Here is a 20,713-nt window from a genome sequence, read left to right as displayed (position 1 = left end):
GCCGAAACACTGTGCTTCTTTTATCATTATCTTGCAAATCTAACTTCTATTTTTCTCCAATAATAGCTGAATGTTTTCTATATCCAGTTTTTGCTTTATTTTGTGTAACTTGGATTGTGAGGCAGCAGTAGAATATTGACAAGGGGGCATCCAGTTAATTTGAAATGGCCACTCCCCACAGTGCAATGTAATTTATTTGGGCCTCAGGTGAGCATATTAGCTATTTTGTGTAGCTAATCTGTTCTGATATTGGTGAAAATGTATTCCTGATATGCATCCAAACTGCCTCACTGTCTTCACATTGAAGTCAAACTTTTTAGAAGTGACTTCAACAAAGTCTTCAGGGAATTGTAAAATATGGCTACAAAAATGGGACGCATGCCCTCGACGGAGCTGCATGCTTAAAAACAAAACTGCTGAATTTGTCTACTCGCAAAAATGTTGGTACGTGTTCACACACTGTTAGTAGGGGAGAAAGAAAGTTCAGCCAAAGTTTAAGAACAATATTTTTCATTCACACATCTCCGGAAATCCCAAGGAGGACCCCAATTGGATGGCATGAATATTCACTTTGAATTTGCATGTTCTTAGCTTCTCATCTGCCTTTGGCCCGCTCACCTTTTGTGATGCATTAATCTTTCAGCGTTCCATCCCTCTCTGAGCATATGTCATCAATCTGCAGCTACATCCTGTTTGTCTAATGCTTCATTTGCTTTGAATGTAATCAATTATGTAAATATCTCTGTTGTCGCAGGAAACTGAACAGTAGCGCAGACTCGGGTTTGGTAGAGGATGGAGATGTTGACACTCTCTCTTATCGTGCTGTGTAAATAAAGCGCTCTTCAAGTAGCTGTCTGTGTTCGGATGCGGCGGACTAATGTCAACATAGCGTGCATTATGACTCATCAATTTGTACTTCATGATTGACAGGTAGGTCAAAAGTAGACCTATGGGGGAAAGGGATAGTAGCTCAAACAACAGCGTGCTGTTTGGAGTGCTGCATCAAATAGTTTGGGCATTAAATGCACAATGAAACTCAAATATAGCTGACATTCATTTTGTGTTGTTCATTATACAATGTTTCAACTGTCACAGTGAACTTAAGGTACATCATAAGTAAAACAAAGGTGACACTGAATACAGCAGAAGTTTTCTTGTTTTACACTACAGTCAAAAGTATTTTTCTCCACCAAAAGTGGTTTGAGATTAAGTTTGGGAGTGCAGTGGATAATATACAGGTAGGCTACTGCAGATATTGTGGATCCATACTCATATAGTATCCGAGAATATCTATATACCAAAGAACAAAATGGTAGCTATAGCACTTGAAAGTTGACAGCTAAAGTTTCCTAGGTGTCTGAATAGCTTTTTCAATCCTGCTGCCAGCTATCAACCTCAATCTACCTCTGGTAGCTTTAAGAGTGCCTTGAGGGAAAATGACCTGCTATCTGATACTTCAAGATTCTGCAAAGAAAATCTCACATCAGTCCTATCCACTGCCGTCTATTGATAAAAGATTGGTTTGAAATTGGGCTTGGCAAAGGTTATTCTCCGGCCATTATATTCATATTCAGTTTGGGAGACCCAATCTTACCTGCAATTCTGAGACTTTATCATCCAGCATCAATGTGTAAACAAAGGTGGTGAAAAGATCTGACCTAGGTCAAACAACTTTTTTATCTCTCTCATATATATATATATATATATATATAGATAGATAGATAGATAGATAGATAGATAGATAGATAGATAGATAGATAGATAGATAGATAGATAGATAGATAGATAGATAGATAGATAGATAGATAGATAGATAGATAGATAGATAGATAGATAGATAGATAGATAGAGAGAGAGAGAGAGAGAGAGAGAGAGAGAGAGAGAGAGAGAGAGAGAGAAACGCAACTTGTAAAGTGTTGGTCCCATGTTTCATGATCTGATGTAAAAAGATTCATGAAATGTTCCATATGCACAAAAAGCTTATTTCTCTCTAATTTTCTGCACAAATGTATTTACATCCCTGTTAGTGAGCCAATATAATCTATCCACCTGACATGTGACATATTACACAGGTGCACCTTGTGCTAGGGACAATAAAAGGCCACTAAAATATGCAGTTTTGTCACACAACACAATGCCACAGATGTCTCAAGTTTTGAGGGAGCGTGCAATTGGCATGCTGACTGCAGGAATGTCCACCAGAGCTGTTGCCAGAGAATTGAATGTTCATTGCTCTATCATAAGCCGCCTCCACGCCAGCCCAGGACCTCCACATCCGGCTTCTTCACCTGCGGGATCGTCTGAGACCAGCTATCCGGACAGCTGACGAAATTGTGGGTTTACACAACCAAATAATTTCTGCACAAACTGTCATAAACCGTCTCAGGGAAGCTCGTCGTCCTCACCAGGGTCTTGACCTAACTGTTGTTCGGCGTCTTAACCGACATCAGTGGGCAAATGCTCACCTTCAATGGCCACTGGCACGCTGGATTAGTGTGCTCTTCACGGATGAATCCCAGTTTCAATTGTACTAGGTTTGCTGATGTCAATGTTGTAAACAGAGTGCCCCATGGTGGCGGAGGGGTTATGGTATGGGCAGGCATAAGCTACGGACAATGAACACAATTGCATTTTGTCGATGGCAATTTGAATGCACAGAGATACCAGGAGGAGATCCTGATGCCCATTGTCGTGCCATTCATCCGCCGACATCACCTCATGTTTCAGCATGATAATGTATGGCCCCATGTCGCAAGGACTTGTACACAATTCCTGGAAGCTGAAAATGTCCCAGTTCTTCCATGCCCTGCATACTCACCAGACATGCCACCCATTGAGCACGTTTGGGATGCTCTGGATCGACGTGTACGACAGCGTGTTCCAGTTCCGATCAATATCCAGCAACTTCGCACAGCCAATGAAGAGGAGTGGGACAACACAGTTATGTGAAATCCATAGATTAGGGCCTAATGAATTTGTCAATTGACTGATTTCCTTATATGAACTGTAACTCAGTAAAATCTTTGAAATTGTTGCATGTTGCATTTATATTTTTGTTCAGTGTATAATTAATAGAAATGTTTTGTAGGGGTTGATACATTTTTTGTTAGGGCAAATCAAGTCTGCCTTTTTAAACCTTGAATACACTACAAGGAAAATTCCTGCAACAGGATGATCAAATTACGATGCGGCATCTGTATATGGGCGGCGCACAATTGGCCCAGCGTCGTCCAGGGTAGGGGAGGGAATGGCCGGCAGGGATGTAGCTCAGTTGATAGAGCATGACGTTTGCAACGCCAGGGTTGTGGGTTCGATTCCCACGGGGGGGCAGTATAAAAAAATATGTATTCACTAACTGTAAGTCGCTCTGGATAAGAGCGTCTGCTAAATGACTAAAATGTAAATGTAAATGTAAATGTATAAAATAAATAATACAAATATTAAGCTATTTTGAATGCTTTGTTATTTGAAAATGATATTATAATATAGTAATAGACATAACAATTCACATTTCCTGTTGCTGCAGGATTATTTTCCTGCTGTGTGAAACTGGCTAAAATTAAGATACGATATCTGTAGTCTTTTTTGCTAATCTTTATCAAGGGTGCCAATATTTTGGACCTGGCTGTATGTGCATTCGGAAAGTATTCTGACCCCTTCTCTTTTTCCACATTTTGTTACATTACAGCCTTATTCTAAAATTGATTAAATAAACAATTTTCCTCATCAATCTACACACAATACCCCATAATCACAAAGCGAAAACAGGTTTTTAGAAATGTTTGGAAATGTATTAAAAATAAAAAACTGAAATACCTTATTTACATAAGTATTCAGATGTTTCTACAACTTGATTGGAGTCCACCTGTGGTAAATTCAATTAATTGGATATGATTTGGAAAGGCACACACCTGTCTATATAAGGTCCCACAGTTGACAGTGCATGTCAGAGGTCCGAGACAGGATTGTGTCAAGGCACAGATCTGGGGAAGGGTACCAAAACATTTCTGCAGCATTGAAGGTCCCCAAGAACAAAGTAGCCTCCATCATTCTTAAATGGAAGAAGTTTGGAACCACCAAGAGCTGGCCGCCCGGCCAAACTGAGCAATCGGGGGAGAAGGGACTTGGTCAGGGTGGTGACCAAGAACCCGATGGTCACTCTAACAGAGCTCCAGAGTTCCTCTGTGGAGATGGGAGAACCTTCCAGAAGAACAACCATCTCTGCAGCACTCTACCAATCAGGCCTTTATGGTAGAGTGGCCAGATGGAAGCCACTCCTCAGTAAAAGGCACATGGCAGCCCGCTTGGCATTTGCCAAAAGGCACCTAAAGGACTCTCAGACCATGAGAAACAAGATTCTCTGGTCTGATGAATCCAAGATTGAACTCTTTGGCCTGAATGCCAAGTGTCACATCTGGAGGAAACCTGGCACCATCCCTACGGTGAAGCATGGTGGTGGCAGAATCATGCTGTGGGGTTATTTTTCAGTGGCAGGGACTGGGAGACTAGTCAGGATAGAGGGAAAGATGAACGGAGGGAAGTATAGAGTGATCCTTGATGAAAACCTGCTCCAGAGCGCTCAGGACCTCAGACTGGGGCGAAGTTTCACCTTCCAACAGAACAACGACCCTAAGCACACAGCCAAGACAACACAGGAGTGGCTTCGGGACAAGTCTCTGAATGTCCTTGAGTGGCCCAGCCAGAGCCTGGACTTGAACCCGATCTTATATCTCTGGAGAGACCTGAACATAGCTGTGCAGCGACGCTCCCCATCCACCCTGACAGAGCTTGAGAGGATCTGCAGAGAAGAATGGGAGAAACTCCCCAAATACAGGTATGCCATGCTTGTAGCGTCATGCCCAAGAAGACTCGATGCTGTAATCGCTGCCAAAGGTGCTTCAACAAAGTACTGAGTAAAGGGTCTGACTACTTATCTAAATGTGATATTTCCGGGGGGGTTTTTTTTTGCAACTTGTTTTTGCTTCGTCATTATGGGGTATTGTGTGTAGATTGATCAGGGGGGGAAAAACCCAATTTAATCCATTTTAGAATAAGGCTGTAACATAACAAAATGTGATGTTTCTATTGTGTTGCTAACAGGAAGGTATGGGTTAAACGACCAATAATGTAATTATTGTCATTGGTCAACTTGGCCTTGGAGGTAATCATGTATGACCAAGTCTAGAATGCTTAAAATACATGAAGTACAGTCCACATACACACACACACACACACACACACACAGGGAGAATACCACTGCAACCAAGGCAATTTGTCTTTCATGATAAATTCTCATTGGCGTGTCCAGAGACATCCAGCCCATGCTGACAAATCAACACATTTTTCACTCTCTCCCTCCCTCTCTCTTTCTCTCTCTCTCTCTCATATTCCCTGCAATTGATTTTTCCTGCTCTTCTTTCTCCCATCCTGTCCCTGCGCTGGAGAACAATTGCACATTCCTCTAAAATGTGGTGTCAAAGGCTGCAAGGCTCAGCATCATTAAGAAGAAAACTAGCAGTTAACATGTTACATACTGCAGACCACATACTGTATCAGCGCCAATACAGTTGGCCTGCTCTTCACCAATGTTAAAGTTCACACTTTAGATTCCTATTCAGAGACCTCAACACATTATTTTTTTTTTTTGCAATAATGATTCCGCAGTATATTCCTCTTTGGCAAAGTATGAAGATAAACAAGGAGGTTCTAAGATTTCACCTTAACATCAACTCAAACCCAATTGGCAATCTTTCATCATGTTATAGTGGTCGACCTCTCAATGGACAGAAAGGAGATGCTTTCATTTCGGACACAGAGGAAATGTTGTTCCTCTGTCATAGATAACCAGTGAAATATAATAAGGAGGAGAAAGGAAGGAGGGGAACGGTTGTTCCATCTCCATGCCCGTCTGAAGTTAGCTCCATAAATTGGAAACAGCGGCGGGCCCTAATCTTCCATCACCTGCACGGAGCATCATCACGACAAACATCCCCAGAACCCCAGATATACACTCACATTTAAATACAAAAGGGCCAGTCAGGAAGACACACATTTCACATAGGCCCGTGACTAACTGCCTTGCCTGTCTGTATACCATTACTTAAAACAGACATCGCTATCTTTATTGATATTTATAGAGGTGGGGGTGGTGGGAATAAGACCCCATGGTAACGGGATATCGGAGAGGATTACGTTTCCCGCTGAGTCGCCTTGGACCAGGCCTGCTCCGAGGTCTGGTCGGACGGAGCATCTCGGAATGTGTCCGTGCGGCTCACACCAGTATTACTTAGTCATGGCTCTTATCTACAAACTGCCACATGGCTAGTACTTCTGCTTTGGCATCGTATTGTAATTCCCTCCCTTTCCTCCTCTTCCATTCTCCCTCTTTAAGGCCTTCTCTCTGATTTATATCCTCCTGCGCTCATCAGATTAAAGACTGACCTTTGGAGAGAGGACCGCGACTAAGATTACAACAGAGCTGGAATGCATTATTAAAAATGTGTGACAAATGTGTCAAGCCTAATTGTTGTGCTGGTGTGGAAAAGTAGACAACCCTCGGTACAAAACCAACTGTGTCCCGAAACCCCCGATGTGCCACCAACAGCAACGACAACCTTGAGGGACATTCCAGCTGTGGAGCCCGCTGCTAATTAGAACAGGAAGTACTCATTAGCCAATGACTGTCACCCTCCCATGGGTTGTCCCATCTCCCATGATGCTTCTCTGGACCAGCATGAGTTTTTCTTCAAACTTGGCTAGCGTAGAATGTACTAGGCCTACTACAGTGCTGATGATTATAGGCCAATTTGCATGAAATATTCATTTCTTATTAAGTATTGCAATAAATCATAACATATTGTAGTATTCTAGTAATAACAATGATGGATATAAAAACAAATCTGGCCAGCGATATTGAAATCCCATCCACCATCTGATTCCATTATAAACTTGCTCTGAGATGAATCGTCCTTGACTTATCATCACACAGCTGAATAGCCATTCTCTAAACACCAGTCAGAAGAAAGTATGGCGGACAATGGCGGACGCTCCCCTGTGTCTGTTTAAATGACTAGTCCAGGGCTCTCCAAACTTGTTCCTGGAGAGCTACCCACCTGTAGGTTTTTGTTTCAACCCAAGTTGTAACTAACCTGATTCAGTTTATCAACCAGCTAATTATTAGAATCAGGTGCGCTAGATTAGGGTTGAAGTGAAAACATACAGGACGGTAGCGCTCCAGGAACAGGGTCAGAAAGCCCTGGACTAGCCTGTATTTATTGAAGCCAGTGTAGGCAGCGTCTCTCAGCGCGCCACATTAACGCCTTTAAGCTGAGACCACTTCCAGAGCTGTGGTTTGGGAATAACACATTGAGTCGTAAAATTCAACAGGGACTCATAGCCCTACCCCCTCCTCCTCCTCCCATGCGCCATGTTCATCCCCCAGAGGTTGTCGAGAGATTACCGGAACATTACAAAGCAGGGGTTCCAGTGTCACTTTAAAACCTCTCCCCCTCCTAATAGCATCTTAAACCATCATTTTTTTCTCCTCTCTTTCCTCTTCCGCTTGAATGACTGGGGGAAAAAACTACGGAACACAAAAGGTCAAGTGACTTTCTCTGTGCCGCCTCCCTCTGTTTTAATATAAAGAGTGGGCGGGGGCTGACATCTAATTACACCACGCACTCAGGCATGCACACACAAAGGTAGAGATATGCATCTATTGTTGTTTATGCTGTATGCCTAGAACCATTGCAAGTGAATAGAGGGGGTTTGCTGGTTTTGATAGTGGTGGAAGTGTGGTTGGGGGTAGAGGTTGGTGTCTGTGCAGCCTGACTTATGACCAGAGTGGACAAGTTCATCAGGTCTGGAGGTCTGGCTTGCCAGTCTGATCAGTCTGTGGGGGATAATCTGTGTGCTGAGAAGGGTGTGTGTGTGATATGGGGAAAGGATGTGAGTGTGTGGTGCGGACGACTTATTACATTTATTACAGTGCAGCTTTATGTCTGGCAGGCCTTGCTTAGGGGAACATTAGGTGTGTTGACTTGCTGTTTGACTAGGAGGTCATTAAAGTTAGAAAAGTAGCTAAATTGTGCCAAATGTCATTCAATTTGGTAGATGTTTGTTATGGCAGTCTATGCATTGTAAATCCCTTATTGGTCCACCCTGTTACATTTAATTTGTTAAATAATGTATATGTTTATTCATACAAGCATTTTGACACAGACCAAGCTTTGTAATTGTGCAGGCATTAAATAATTATGACAATAACATGCTAAATCATAAAACTGTCTCTGATCCAAATCTGAGTATTTTTGCCTCTGTACTTTAAAGCTGGGATGAAAGCCTTTCCTTTCTACCAAGCATGATATTCGACTAGTTGTTCTGTGTCTTTTTGTGTTATCAGGATTTAGAAAAACTCTTTGTACCAATGGGGGGGGGGTTGCTTTCCCTTTTTCACTGCAGGGGATTACATAAAAAATGAAAAGGTTTAGAAGTCCACAATGTCTGCCTTTAGCTGTCATGCAGATAAATTGATTTTAAATTGTGAGATAGAACCTGTTTCACCTCACCAGCTTGGTCTGTTTGCAAAATTTTTACTGTTGACTAAGTCCAATGAACTGTTTTGTCTCCTCAGCTGAAAAGATAACATGCTCAATTTGGCCCACACATGTCAATACAAGAAACTCAAATTATTTGCAGCATCAGTATTTCTTTGTACAGGACGCAAATCAGTGAAACTTTATCCAATTTTCTGAATTCTCTCCCTTTCCTTTGGCAATCATTACTCTATAATTATACACAGGCTGCAGTAAACACAGTGTAGGCCTAATGCAGCCTATAGGCTACTTTAATATCTCAACATACTACTGAATAATAAAAGGACTGTCCTAAATACTGTCATTATATTTTTCAGATTTGGACAATAAAAAAAGTACCAATGTCAGCTAATAGTGTCGAACAATTATTCAATTAATTAATTATTCAACTAGTCAACATTTGTAGCCACCTTTACTAGCCATTCGATGCTGCAATTCCCCTATCTTGCGTCCCTTCATTATCTAGATCTAATTAGTCTATTAATTTAATCTAAATGCATATAATCCAATCATTAAATGAAATATATTCATAAATATTATGGCTAGCATTTAGCTCACCTATCCCACGTGGAAAGCTGAAGCTTCGACCAGCCAAGCCAACACTGCCATTACTTTAGTTTGATTAAAGGTGAAAATATATATTTTTTAAAAGGCGGGGATGATTCGACTAGTGAAAATATCTGGCATTGCGATTCATTTCAGCGCGCTTTGATAGGCGACCTTCTTGTACCCTCGTTCCGAAATCTTACTTCATTGCACTTGCATGATGTCAATCTGATGCACAACACCCACCCCCGAGATATCAAATAAACCGCGTAGTGAGTGGAGTTCGCACTAGCCCGGACGGCTCTACCATCGAACTGGTGTGTTGCGCGCGAGCGGGAGAGAGATGACAAGAGCTTCGCGAGGCTGGACAGTCAAACATGGAGCTTTTTAAAACGCTAATTTCGGTGCTTTGGATATTATTCCTGAATGGAAACAAGGACTGTCACGCCGAGGAAGGTATGTGAAACCTATGTTATATGTTTTTCCCCTGGACTGCTTGTAGAAAGTGGATTAATGAATGTCCAGACTTCAGCCCAGCCGAATCGCCAGTCCGGTTGCAAGTGTATGCACAGTGATGCGGAAGTTCAGAGATGCCGACGACGCTGTAGCCGATATTTGTACAAATAGGCATATGTTAAGTAAATAATCTCAGTACCTTAAGGAATTTGGAACATTTAAAAGGGGGGAAAGGCGCCAGAGTTCTCAAAACCTCTCCAAACCAATTTGGTATGAAAGTCTCCTTAGATAGATTTGTAGCCGAACATTAGCCTACATTTCGTTGTGTTTCAAACAGCTGCTAGCTTTAGGCATCTCTTTTCAGTAGCCAAGTGACAGTTAAACATGTGGACAAAATAGATAAAATGGTGCGATATGTAAGTAAAAACTAAAAGTGAGGTTTCAAGTTCTGTTTACCAACTTCGGACAAGGATTCACAAAACTGTTATCTTGTTGCAAATATATAGCCTAGTCCTACAATCGCATTGTTACAAACTGCGTCCATTTATCATTTGGCATTGAACGGAAACCGTTAAACCTGGACAGTAGTAGTCTTGCGTCAACACTGTAATAATTTACTAGTTTGTATGTGCATGCTGTTAAAAATAGCCCACTGTTAATTAAATGTTACAGTCTGGAAAGCATAAAAAAGCATTGCTTAAATGTCAGGAAGTGATAGGCTACTGTCAATCAAAAACATATTTCAGCACAAAGCTACATCTCAGCATTTAAATTTTTAACCAGATTGAATAGGAAACATTGTTGCCCGCTGCTCTCAGACATCGGTTCCGACCCTATGCTTGCTTAAAGCTGCACTGGGGTCGACTTGCCTAAACGTCAGATTGTTACCGTGATATTCAGTCTGAAAGAAGTCTCTCTAAAAAAAAGACGCAAGAGTCTCTACAAGGCAGAATGTTGAATACAATGATATTTACACTTAATTTACCAGTTGACCGTACTGTTGGTCCTTTTGACGGTAGGAAGTGGAGATAAAATATCCACAGGAAAGTATTGTTTACCCGACTTTTTGCGGCACCTGTAGGTTCTGTCACTTTTTTTTTTTTTTTTTCAATCTCCTGACACATTGCAAATGATGCAAAATGTGTAAACAATAGCGGAATGTAACGGAACGTTGTTGACTGAAGCATGTGAAATTAGTCAGCTGTTTGAGTGGTACTAATTTCAGTTATAAGGACATTAACAAAAATGTCTACTTCATATTCATAATCTCCAGCACCACCCCAACATCAACATATGTGAAAATGGCATGTTTCTATGTTTTGTAGTAAAATATATAGAGGAAGATAAGTGTTTCCAATGACATCATCGTTGTGCATCATGTGATTTTAACCAATTATGAGTTGGTATTGCCTACTAATTGGTTGATGATGTCATTGGAAAGACCTAGAAGATAAGTAAACAAGCAATGGGTTGGAATCTATTCTGGCTAACACTTGCATAGAGCAACTGGTTTCCTTTGTCTCATTCCCTTACAATCTCTCATACTTCAACATTGAGGGCAGAATGAGAAAGCTGGCTTATTGATGCCCTTTCTCTACCCTCTCTTTCTACCCAGTAAAATAGTCCGGCCAGTGGGCTATCTTTCTCTCTGGTTGTGAGGTATTCAGCCTGACTCTGATGCAGGCAGGGCTGGGACTGCATGTCACTGGTAGGCTCAGGTGAGTCCAGTAAAGCATCCTAATCGGTGCTGGGATTCAGAGGAGGAAGAGCACATAATTGCCTACGTCCCCCAGGCGAGGGTTAGTTCTGGCAGTGGCTAAGCACAGCTGAGCCAGGCTGCGCAAACACACATTGCATCTACACTGAACAAAAATAAAAACGCAACGTGTAAAGTGTTGGTCCCATGTTTCATGAGCTGAAATAAAAGATCCCAGAAATTTTCCATAAGCACAAAAAGCTTATTTCTCTCAAATTTTGTGCACAAATTTGTTTACATCGCTATTAGTGAGCATTTCTTATTTGGGAAGATAATCCATCCAACAGACAGGTGTGGCATATCAAGAAGCTGATTAAACAGCATGATCATTCCACAGGTGCACCTTGTGCTAGGGACAATAAAAGGCCACTCTAAAATGTGCAGTTTTGTCACAGAACACAGTGCCACAGATGTCTCAAGTTTTGAGGTAGCGTGCAGTTGGCATGCTGACTGCAGGAATGTGCACCAGAGCTGTTGCCAGGGAATGTAATGTTCATTTCTCTAGCATAACCCGCCTTCAACGTCGTTTTAAAGAATTTGACAGTGCATCCAACCGGCCTCACAATCGCAGACCACGTGTATAGCGTTGCGTGGGTGAGCGGTTTTCTGATGTCAACGTTGTGAACAAAGTGCCCCATGGTGACTGTGTTGTTATGGTATGGGCAGGCATAAGCTACGGACAACGAACACAATTGTATTTTTGATCTATGGAAATTTGAATGCACAGAGATACCGTGACGAGATCCTGAGGCCCATTGTCGTGCCATTCATCCGCCGCCATCACTTCATTTCACCATGATAATGCACGGCCCCATGCCGCAAGGATCTGTACACAATTCCTGGAAGCTGACAATGTCCCAGTTCTTCCATGACCTGCATACTCACCAGACATGTCACCCATTGAGCATGTTTTGGATGCTCTGGATCGACGCGTACGACAGTGTGTTCCAGTTCCCACCAAAATATCCATCACCTTCGCACAGCCATTGAAGAGGAGTGGGACAACATTCCACAGGCCACAATCAACAGCCTGGTCAACTCTATGTGAAAGAGATGTCGTGCTGCATGAGGCAAATGGTGGTCACACCAGATGCTGACTGGTTTTCTGATCCACACCCCTACCTATTTTTATTAAGGTATCTGTGACAGACAGATGCATCTGTATTCTCAGTAATGTGAAATCCATAGATTAGGGCCTAATGAATTTATTCCAATTGACTGATTTCCTTAAATTAACTGTAACTCAGTCAAATCTTTGAAAATGTTGCAGGTTGAGTTAATATTTTTGTTCAGTATACAAACACACAAACTGGCAAACACACACACATGCTGCTCATACGCACATATAGCTTTGTTAGTTGCACACACATACACAATCTCGCTTAAAGCTGCAATATGTAACTTTTTGTATTTTTTGTAATGTTCAAAAGCTCCAATAAGTCGCTAGTGGTCAATAGTGTGCCCCTAGTCTGCCTGAGAACCGCTGTATTCACTGGTATTCATTTTCCCAGTCGTCGTATTTTTCAGCCAGATTTTGTGGCGCGCACATTGAGTGACGTGTTTTCCGTCAGTGAGGAGGCAGTGTTATAGTTAGCTAGCTGAGCCCATGGCCAACACTTGGCTAATGGCTAGAAGAGATGGCTAGCTTACAGACATGACGCGAGGGGCAAATGACCTGACTCAGGAGCAACTACTCCTCCATCTAAACCAAAGAAACAGTGAAATTTGGAGAGCAGACAGGCAGAAAGGGAAAGCAATAGAGCCCGGGTCAAGACGAGAGTAAACCTTGGATTTGCGTTCACACTGGAGAGAGTTAATGGAGTTGAAGAGATTCAAAACCGACCCAGAATTAGATTTTTTTTCTGCTGAAAAGGTAAGACATTGCTAGCTAGATAATACATCTTGCTAGAGATAAAGTGAAATGTTGCTATTTAATTGTAAATATGTATGCAAGTAATATTTAGCATTACTTGTTTTGATTGTTTTCAAGCCACACATTCAATAATTTGTATTAGCTAGTTGGCTAACATTAGTTAGTAAGTTAGCTTTTTAGCAGACTGCGACATTGGTTTGTTTCATTTGAATATAACGTGCATAATGTTAATTGACCTTGTGTTACATTTCTGATGTATGTGGTCTGAAAACAACGCAGATATTGGCTAGCTAGCTACAGTTTGTTTGATCTAAAAGTTATAGTATTAGAACATCTAATGTCATTAGCTGGAGTATTCAAGATTCAACATGTCAACTTTAGCCAAAGTCTTGTGACAAGACTGATCCGTTTAGCCATTCAAGAACAGTGCACTAACATTCTGTGTTCAGCTAGCTAGCTAGCTATTTTGCTGTACTAGCATGGCTTGCTGATATTTCTGACAAGTCAAAAACTGTACCCTGTTTTTGGTGCATGTATTTCATGACACTCGTTTGTTACAACAAGTGGCAACTTTGTTTCATCAAGGAATTGTAAAGCGGCACTATTACCGTGGAAACGTTCTCAACTGCACATCTCGTGTTCTTGATCTGAATGCCCAGTCTTTAGTCAGCTGTTGTACAACACAACATTCTAAAACAAGCTAGTTTTATCTCAGATCTAGGTCAGGAATGGTCAACTCCAGTCCTCGGGGGCTTGATTGGTGACGCACTTTTGCCCCAGCCCCAGCTAACACTACTCCAATAATCAACTCATCTTCAGTTTAGAATGCAATTAGTTTAATCAGGTGTGATAATCAGATGTGATAGTTAATTCTATAGACAAAATACTCTGAATAATATTTGGTATCTTTCAGCTAAAGGAGATTCTACAATAACAAGTCTCGAAGGTAAAGTGTCTACGCATTGAAAACTGCAAAGGACTACACCGACATCCCAGAACGTCAGTGTTGAGAATATTGGGCTCCCAATTGGGGCTACCAAGGAGAACGATCCTGAGATGAGATGACCCAAGACTCCTTGAAGTGCCACCACCAACAACGGCTGAGCTGCTACAACTTCGAGGAGATGTCGCCACGCAACACAGGGTGCAGTAAGCATACCTTTGAGCTGGGAGGGACCGGTTCTCTGACTTGGTGGGTCCCGGGAAGTGTGAAAGCCTACATAGTACTCAGTATTGTTGTTGAAAGAGGTGGGCCTACAACCTAACATATAAATAAGGGAAGTTTGTGTGGGCAACAATAAACTTGTGTGAGAAACAATACTTGTGCGTTTTCTTTATCTAGCTTATAGTCATCCTTATTGTACTTTTGGAATGGTTTTATAATGATTTACTAAACTGTTCTCTTTTCCTGGATATCTATGCTCTTGACGGTTTACACTTCAAATTAGCAGACCTACAGGTGGATATATATACAGATGCACTACCTAGCACCTCTCCTCTTTTTTCAAAGGACAGCTCTTGCAATTTAGCATGTAATGATAAGAAAAAAAGCAACATGAAATTACAGAATGCAGCCAAATGTTGTGTGGTATGATTATAATGTTGTGAAACCGGTACCATAGGTGAAGATTTTTACTAAGCTTCATCTCGGCCAGCCTCTCTTCTTGCAGCCGTGCAGCCGTTTCGAGGTCTTCCTGTCCAATTCTTTCTGCAGCCCTGCATGTGCCCCTCGACGGTCTGCGGCTCTCCAAAACTGGAATCCTACAGAAAAAACACACAACACTTATTAGGATTGTAGTGTAATGCTCACTACATGGTATTTTATGTATAACCAATAAGGATTTTCATGCAGAAGAGTCGTGTATAACACTTCTACAATCCATACACAACATCTTCATAGCCATAGCTCTCGAATCAAGGGGCCATCCCAGTAATGTTATTAGTTAGCAATGTCAAGGTAGCTAGCTAGCTAACGTTAGCTACCTTTCTGGCTGTCAACGTGAATATTATAACGTGTATAATTTTTTAAAACCTGTTCTGAAGACATTGTTGCTCAAATTGAATAGAGTTATCTTCAATCTTGTCCATAACTGTTATCGCATCAGCATCCACAGTCTCAAATTTCCCATCTCTGTTGGGTTGTCACTACTTACCACAAAGTCAAACTTCGCTACACTAGGTTTCCACTAGATAACATAGCCACAAAGTGTCAGAGTGGATGTTGATTCTACTTCATCCCAGCTGCGACATACAATGAGACCTGGGGTTTCTGGTATATCTTGTTCAAATAGAAAAAATACTGCATTCTTGCCGGAGGGGTCTCCAAAACCTGTGCACACATACACTAAACAAAAATATAAATGCTAAATGCAACAATTTTAACGATTTTACAGTTCATATAAGGAAATCAGTCAATTGAAATAAATTCATTAGGCCCTAATCTGACTGGGAATACAGATATGCATCTGATCACATACATTTTTTTAGAAAGTAGGGGCGTGGATCAGAAAACCAGTAGGTATCTGGTGGGACCACCAATTGACTGATGCAGCGAGACACTCCTTTGCATAGAGTTGATCGTGGCCTGTGGAATGTTGTCCCACTCCTCTTCAATGGTGGGAACTGGAACACGCTGTTGTACACGTCGATCCAGGTGAGTATGCAGGCCATGGAAGAACTGGGACATTTTCAGCTCCCAGGAATTGTGTACAGATCCTTGTGACATGGGGCTGCGCATTATCATGCTGAAACATGATCTGATGGTGGCGGATGAATGGCACGACAGTGGGCCTCAGGATCTCATCACGGTATCTCTGTGCATTCAAATTGCCATTGATAAAATGCAATTGTATTCGTTGTCCGTAGCTTATGTCTGCCCATGTCTTAACCCCACCACCATGGGGCACTCTGTTCACAACGTTGACATCAGCAGACCACACAACACGGTACCGTCTGCCAACACCGTCTGCCATCTGCCCGGTACAGTTGAAACCGGGATTATTTCGTGAAGAGCACACTTCTCCAGCGTGCCGGTGTGCCAAGGTGAGCATTTGTCCACTGAAGTCAGTTACAACGGCGAACTGCTGTCAGGTCAAGGCCCTGGTGATGACGACAAGCACTCAGATGAGCTTCATTGAGACGGTTTCTGACCGTTTGTGCAGAAATTCTTCGGTTGTGCAAACCCACAGGTGAAGAAGCCGGATGTGTTACACATGGTCTGCGGTTGTGAGGCCGGTTGGACGTACTTCCAATTTCTCTAAAACGACGTTAGAGGCGGCTTATGGTAGAGAAATTAACATTCAATTCTCTGGCAACAGCTCCGGTGGACATTCCTGCATGCCAATTGCACGCTCCCTCAATACCTGAGACATCTGTGGCATTGTGTTGTGTGACAAAACTGCACATTTTAGAGTGGCATTTTGTCCCCAAGCACAAGGTGCACCTGTGGAATGATCATGCTGTTTAATCAGCTTCTAGCTATGCCACACCTGTCAGGTGGATGTTGTCTTGGAAAGGAGAAATGCTCACTAACTGTGAATTTAACAAATTTGTGCACAACATTTGAGAGAAATACGCTTTGTTGTGCTTATGGAACGTTTCTGGGGTCTTTTATTTCAGCTCATGAAACATGGGACCAACACTTTACATGTTGCGTTTTATATTTTTGTTCAGTGTAGTTACGCAGTGCAGGTTTAAACACAGCAATCCCACTTAAACACAGATGCACATGTCATTATTACTTACACACAAGCTTTCTTACTGTACACAGTCTTTCATGCATACTTATCCACACAGAAATGGTACACATACACATGCAGAGTGTACACGCAAACATGTATAGAGTACTTTAATACTATAGAGCGCTTTACACACACAGCTCCATGTTGCCAGCTTGAGTCGTTTCCCTTGAATGCTGGCCGGTTGGATTGGAAGCTCTGTTCTAATTGATGTTGTGACAGCAATTAATTGCTGTGAAAGCAATGTGTTTCTGAAGGCTGGGTTTGGCAGCCCTGTAAGTGGAGCTCGCAACAGGAGGGGAATTTGCCTCTGTCTGTTATTCTGCTTCCTCTCTCCATCCAATCTGTATTATTAGAGATACTTTGCCACTTTCATACACATACCTGTCCTATAAGAATTAATTGACCGATACACAATTGCATTTTTTTTTTACTTAAAGGGTCACAGTAAGGAAAGCCACTCTGATCTTATTGGTCAATCATTTAGCAGTAGATCAGAATTGTATAAATGCAGCCATTGTGTGGGCTGTCATACACAGCTTTTCAGAGGATATTGTGTATGTCTGTGTATGTCTCTTTCTGAGTGCCTTTTCGTTGATCAACATAATGTGTCTTTATACAGTGGCTTGCGAAATATACAGTGGCTTCACCCCCCTTGGCATGTTTCCTATTTTGTTGCCTTACAACCTGGAATTAAAATTGATTTTTTGGGGGTTTGTATCATTTGATTTACACAACATGCCTACCACTTTGAAGATGCAAAATAACATAACTATTCACAACCCCCCCCCCCCCAGCCACTGGGATTTTTGCCCATTCTTCAAGGCACAACTGCTCCAGCTCCTTCAAATTGGATGGGTTCCGCTGGTGTACAGCAATCTTTAAGTCATACCACAGATTCTCAATTGGATTGAGGTCTGGGCTTTGACTAGGCCATTCCAAGACATTTAAATGTTTCCCCTTAAACCACTCAAGTGTTGCTTTAGCAGTATGATTAGGGTCATTGTCCTGCTGGAAGGTGAACCTCTGTCCCAGTCTCAAATCTCTGGAAGACTGAAACAGGTTTCCCTCAAGAATTTCCCTGTATTTAGCGCCATCCATCATTCCTTCAATTCTGACCAGTTTCCCAGTCCCTGCCGATGAAAAACATCCCCACAGCATGATGCTGCCACCACCATGCTTCACTGTGGGGATGGTGTTCTTGGGGTGATGAGAGGTGTTGGGTTTGCGCCAGACATAGCGTTTTCCTTAATGGCCAAAAAGCTCAATTGTAGTCTCATCTGACCAGAGTACCTTTTTCCATATGTTTGGGGAGTCTCCCACATGCCTTTTGGCGAACACCAAACATATTTGCTTATTTTCTTCCTTAAGCAATGGCTTTTTTCTGGCCACTCTTCTGTAAAGCCCAGCTCTGTGGAGTGTACGGCTTAAAGTGGTCCTATGGACAGATACTCCAATCTCCGCTGTGGAGCTTTGCAGCTCCTTCAGGGTTATCTTTGGTCTCTTTGTTGCCTCTCTGATTAATGCCCTCCTTGCCTGGTCCGTGAGTGTTGGTGGGCGGCCCTCTCTTGGCAGATTTGTTGTGGTGCCATATTATTTCCATTTATTAATAATGGATTTAATGGTGCTCCGTGGGATGTTCAAAGTTTCGGATATATTTGGTCTTCATGGTGCCGCTTGCTTAGTGGTGCCGCTTGCTTAGTGGTGTTGCAGACTCTGTGGCCTTTCAGAACAGGTGTGTGTGTATATATATATATATATATATACTGAGATCATGTGACACTTAGATTGCACACAGGTGAACTTTATTTAACTAATTATGTGACTTCTGAAGGTACTTGGTTGCACCAGATCTTATTTAGGGGCTTCATAGCAAAGTGGGTGAATACATATGCACGCACCACTTTTCCATTTTTTATTTTTTAGAATTTTTTTTCATTTCACTTCACCAATTTCGACTATTTTGTGTATGTCCATTACATGAAATCCAAATAAAAATCAATTTAAATTACAGGTTGGAATGCAACAAAATAGGAAAAACACCAAGGGGGATGAATACTTTTGCAAGACACTGTAGGTATGCCTGGTAGTGAATGTCTTTCTGGTCTCTCTCTCTGTGTGTGTGTGTGTGTGTGTGTCTGTTCATGTTTGTGAAATCATGTTGTGTAATTCTGTGTTTGTCTCTTTCTGTGTCTATTTGCGTTGCTTGTTGTCTCTCCTCGGATTTCTGCATGCACCTATAGGATAGGTGTATGTGAGCAAGGTCTGTGTGTGTGTGCCCCCCTCATACATTACCATGCGTTTCACATCCCAGGCTGAGTTAACGAGCGCTAATATGACTGAGGCCCTGTAGGCAGTGTGGGGTGTCTTCCCCTCCTCACACAGTCAATCTAGTGCTTGTGGCCGCTCTCTCAATCCCCACGCCTCGATGCTAACACACCTTGGCATCTCACAGGATCTAATTTACTTCTCTCCCTCCTCCCCTCCCCGCCGTATCCACCCATTCTGCAGCGGGGAGAAGATGGGGCGATGCAGCCGGGGTTAAATCTGCAGCGTAGCCTCTGGGTTCATCGTGTTTGGTACCGGCGTAGGTCTGTAGCGTTGTGTGTTGTAGGCTAGTGATCAATCCTCAAAAAGCGGTTTAGTTTGAGATGCTCCTACCCGAGGTAGAACAAAACACAGCCATGTTTTTTCTCAAATTTCTCCCATTCATGAAATGGATGGTTGTGAAAAAATATTTTACTGTTAAAGTGGTTACATTTATAGATGTTTTACCCCCTAACCTCAAAACGTGCAAAATAATACCTGGCTGGAAGGGGGGTGGGTGATATTGTAAAAATGTGGAATACAAGTATTCAATCAGTTGTCTGCTCTACATACACAAACAAACAGCAATAGGATACCTTAATGCATCTTGGAAATATAGACCTGTAAACACAGATACAATATGTGGAAATATCAACTATGAATATGTATAATGAATGTAAGCTTTACTTTACTTTATGTTAGCTAATTAATAGATAACTTTCCAAGTCAAATGTGCCCTCATTCCGTGCTGTGTGGTCCTGCCTGAAGAAATACATAGTTACACATGTTTTTCGTTATTGTGGCTATTGTAATCGGCTCTAAAGAAACATCCCCTAAACTCTTAAGTGCAGAATAATGGTAGCCAAATATTGCAAGCTCTGATATTGCAAAAATGTGCAATTCAAGTAGTTGGTTGTCTGCATACACACATAAACAACATTAGGATATCGTCATGAACCTTGTTCTGGAGGTAGCTCTGCAGAGTGGTCACTAGCTGGCACAGCCACAAAGTCATAACAACATTTTAAACCTACTAACTCTAACCTTAACCATAATGCCCAACCCTAACCTTAAATTAGCACATTTTTGTTTTCATGAATTTTTACAATATAGCAAATTAAGACTTATGACAAACGTCAACCTGCCTTTATTTACCTGCAGGCTTTAACCTCTACGGGATCGGTGTCCCGTATATGGGATGATTGAGCTAACGTGCGCTAATGTGATTAGCATGACTGTTGTAAGTAACAGCAAACTTTCCAGGACATAGACATGTCTTATATTGGCAGAAAGCTTAAATTCTTGTTAATCTAACTGCACTGTCCAATTTACAGTAGCTATTACAGTGAAAAATACCATTGCTATTGTTTGAGGAGAGTGCACAACAACAAAAAACGTATCACTGCAACTGGTTTGATACATTCACCTCTGAAGGTAAATAATG

At 41.9% G+C, this 20,713-nt stretch overlaps 1 protein-coding gene across 1 annotated transcript in view; it reads left to right on the top strand.

Moving 5' to 3' along the window:
• Positions 1-9,517: 9,517 nt before the first annotated feature.
• Positions 9,518-20,713, top strand: part of epha10 (EPH receptor A10) — a gene marked incomplete at both ends in the record, with an annotated part of 146,187 nt that continues 134,991 nt past the window's right edge. Inside the window, one exon of the mRNA XM_084165258.1 lies at positions 9,518-9,596. Within this exon, the coding sequence (XP_084021384.1) occupies positions 9,518-9,596 (79 nt within the window). The remainder of the gene's footprint in view (positions 9,597-20,713) is intronic.

Source organism: Coregonus lavaretus (genome assembly GCF_964263955.1).
Source record: "Coregonus lavaretus genome assembly, chromosome: 7".
NCBI lineage: Eukaryota > Metazoa > Chordata > Actinopteri > Salmoniformes > Salmonidae > Coregonus > Coregonus lavaretus.
Note: the sequence above shows the minus strand (reverse complement) of the source record. Positions and strands in the feature narration are given on the sequence as shown.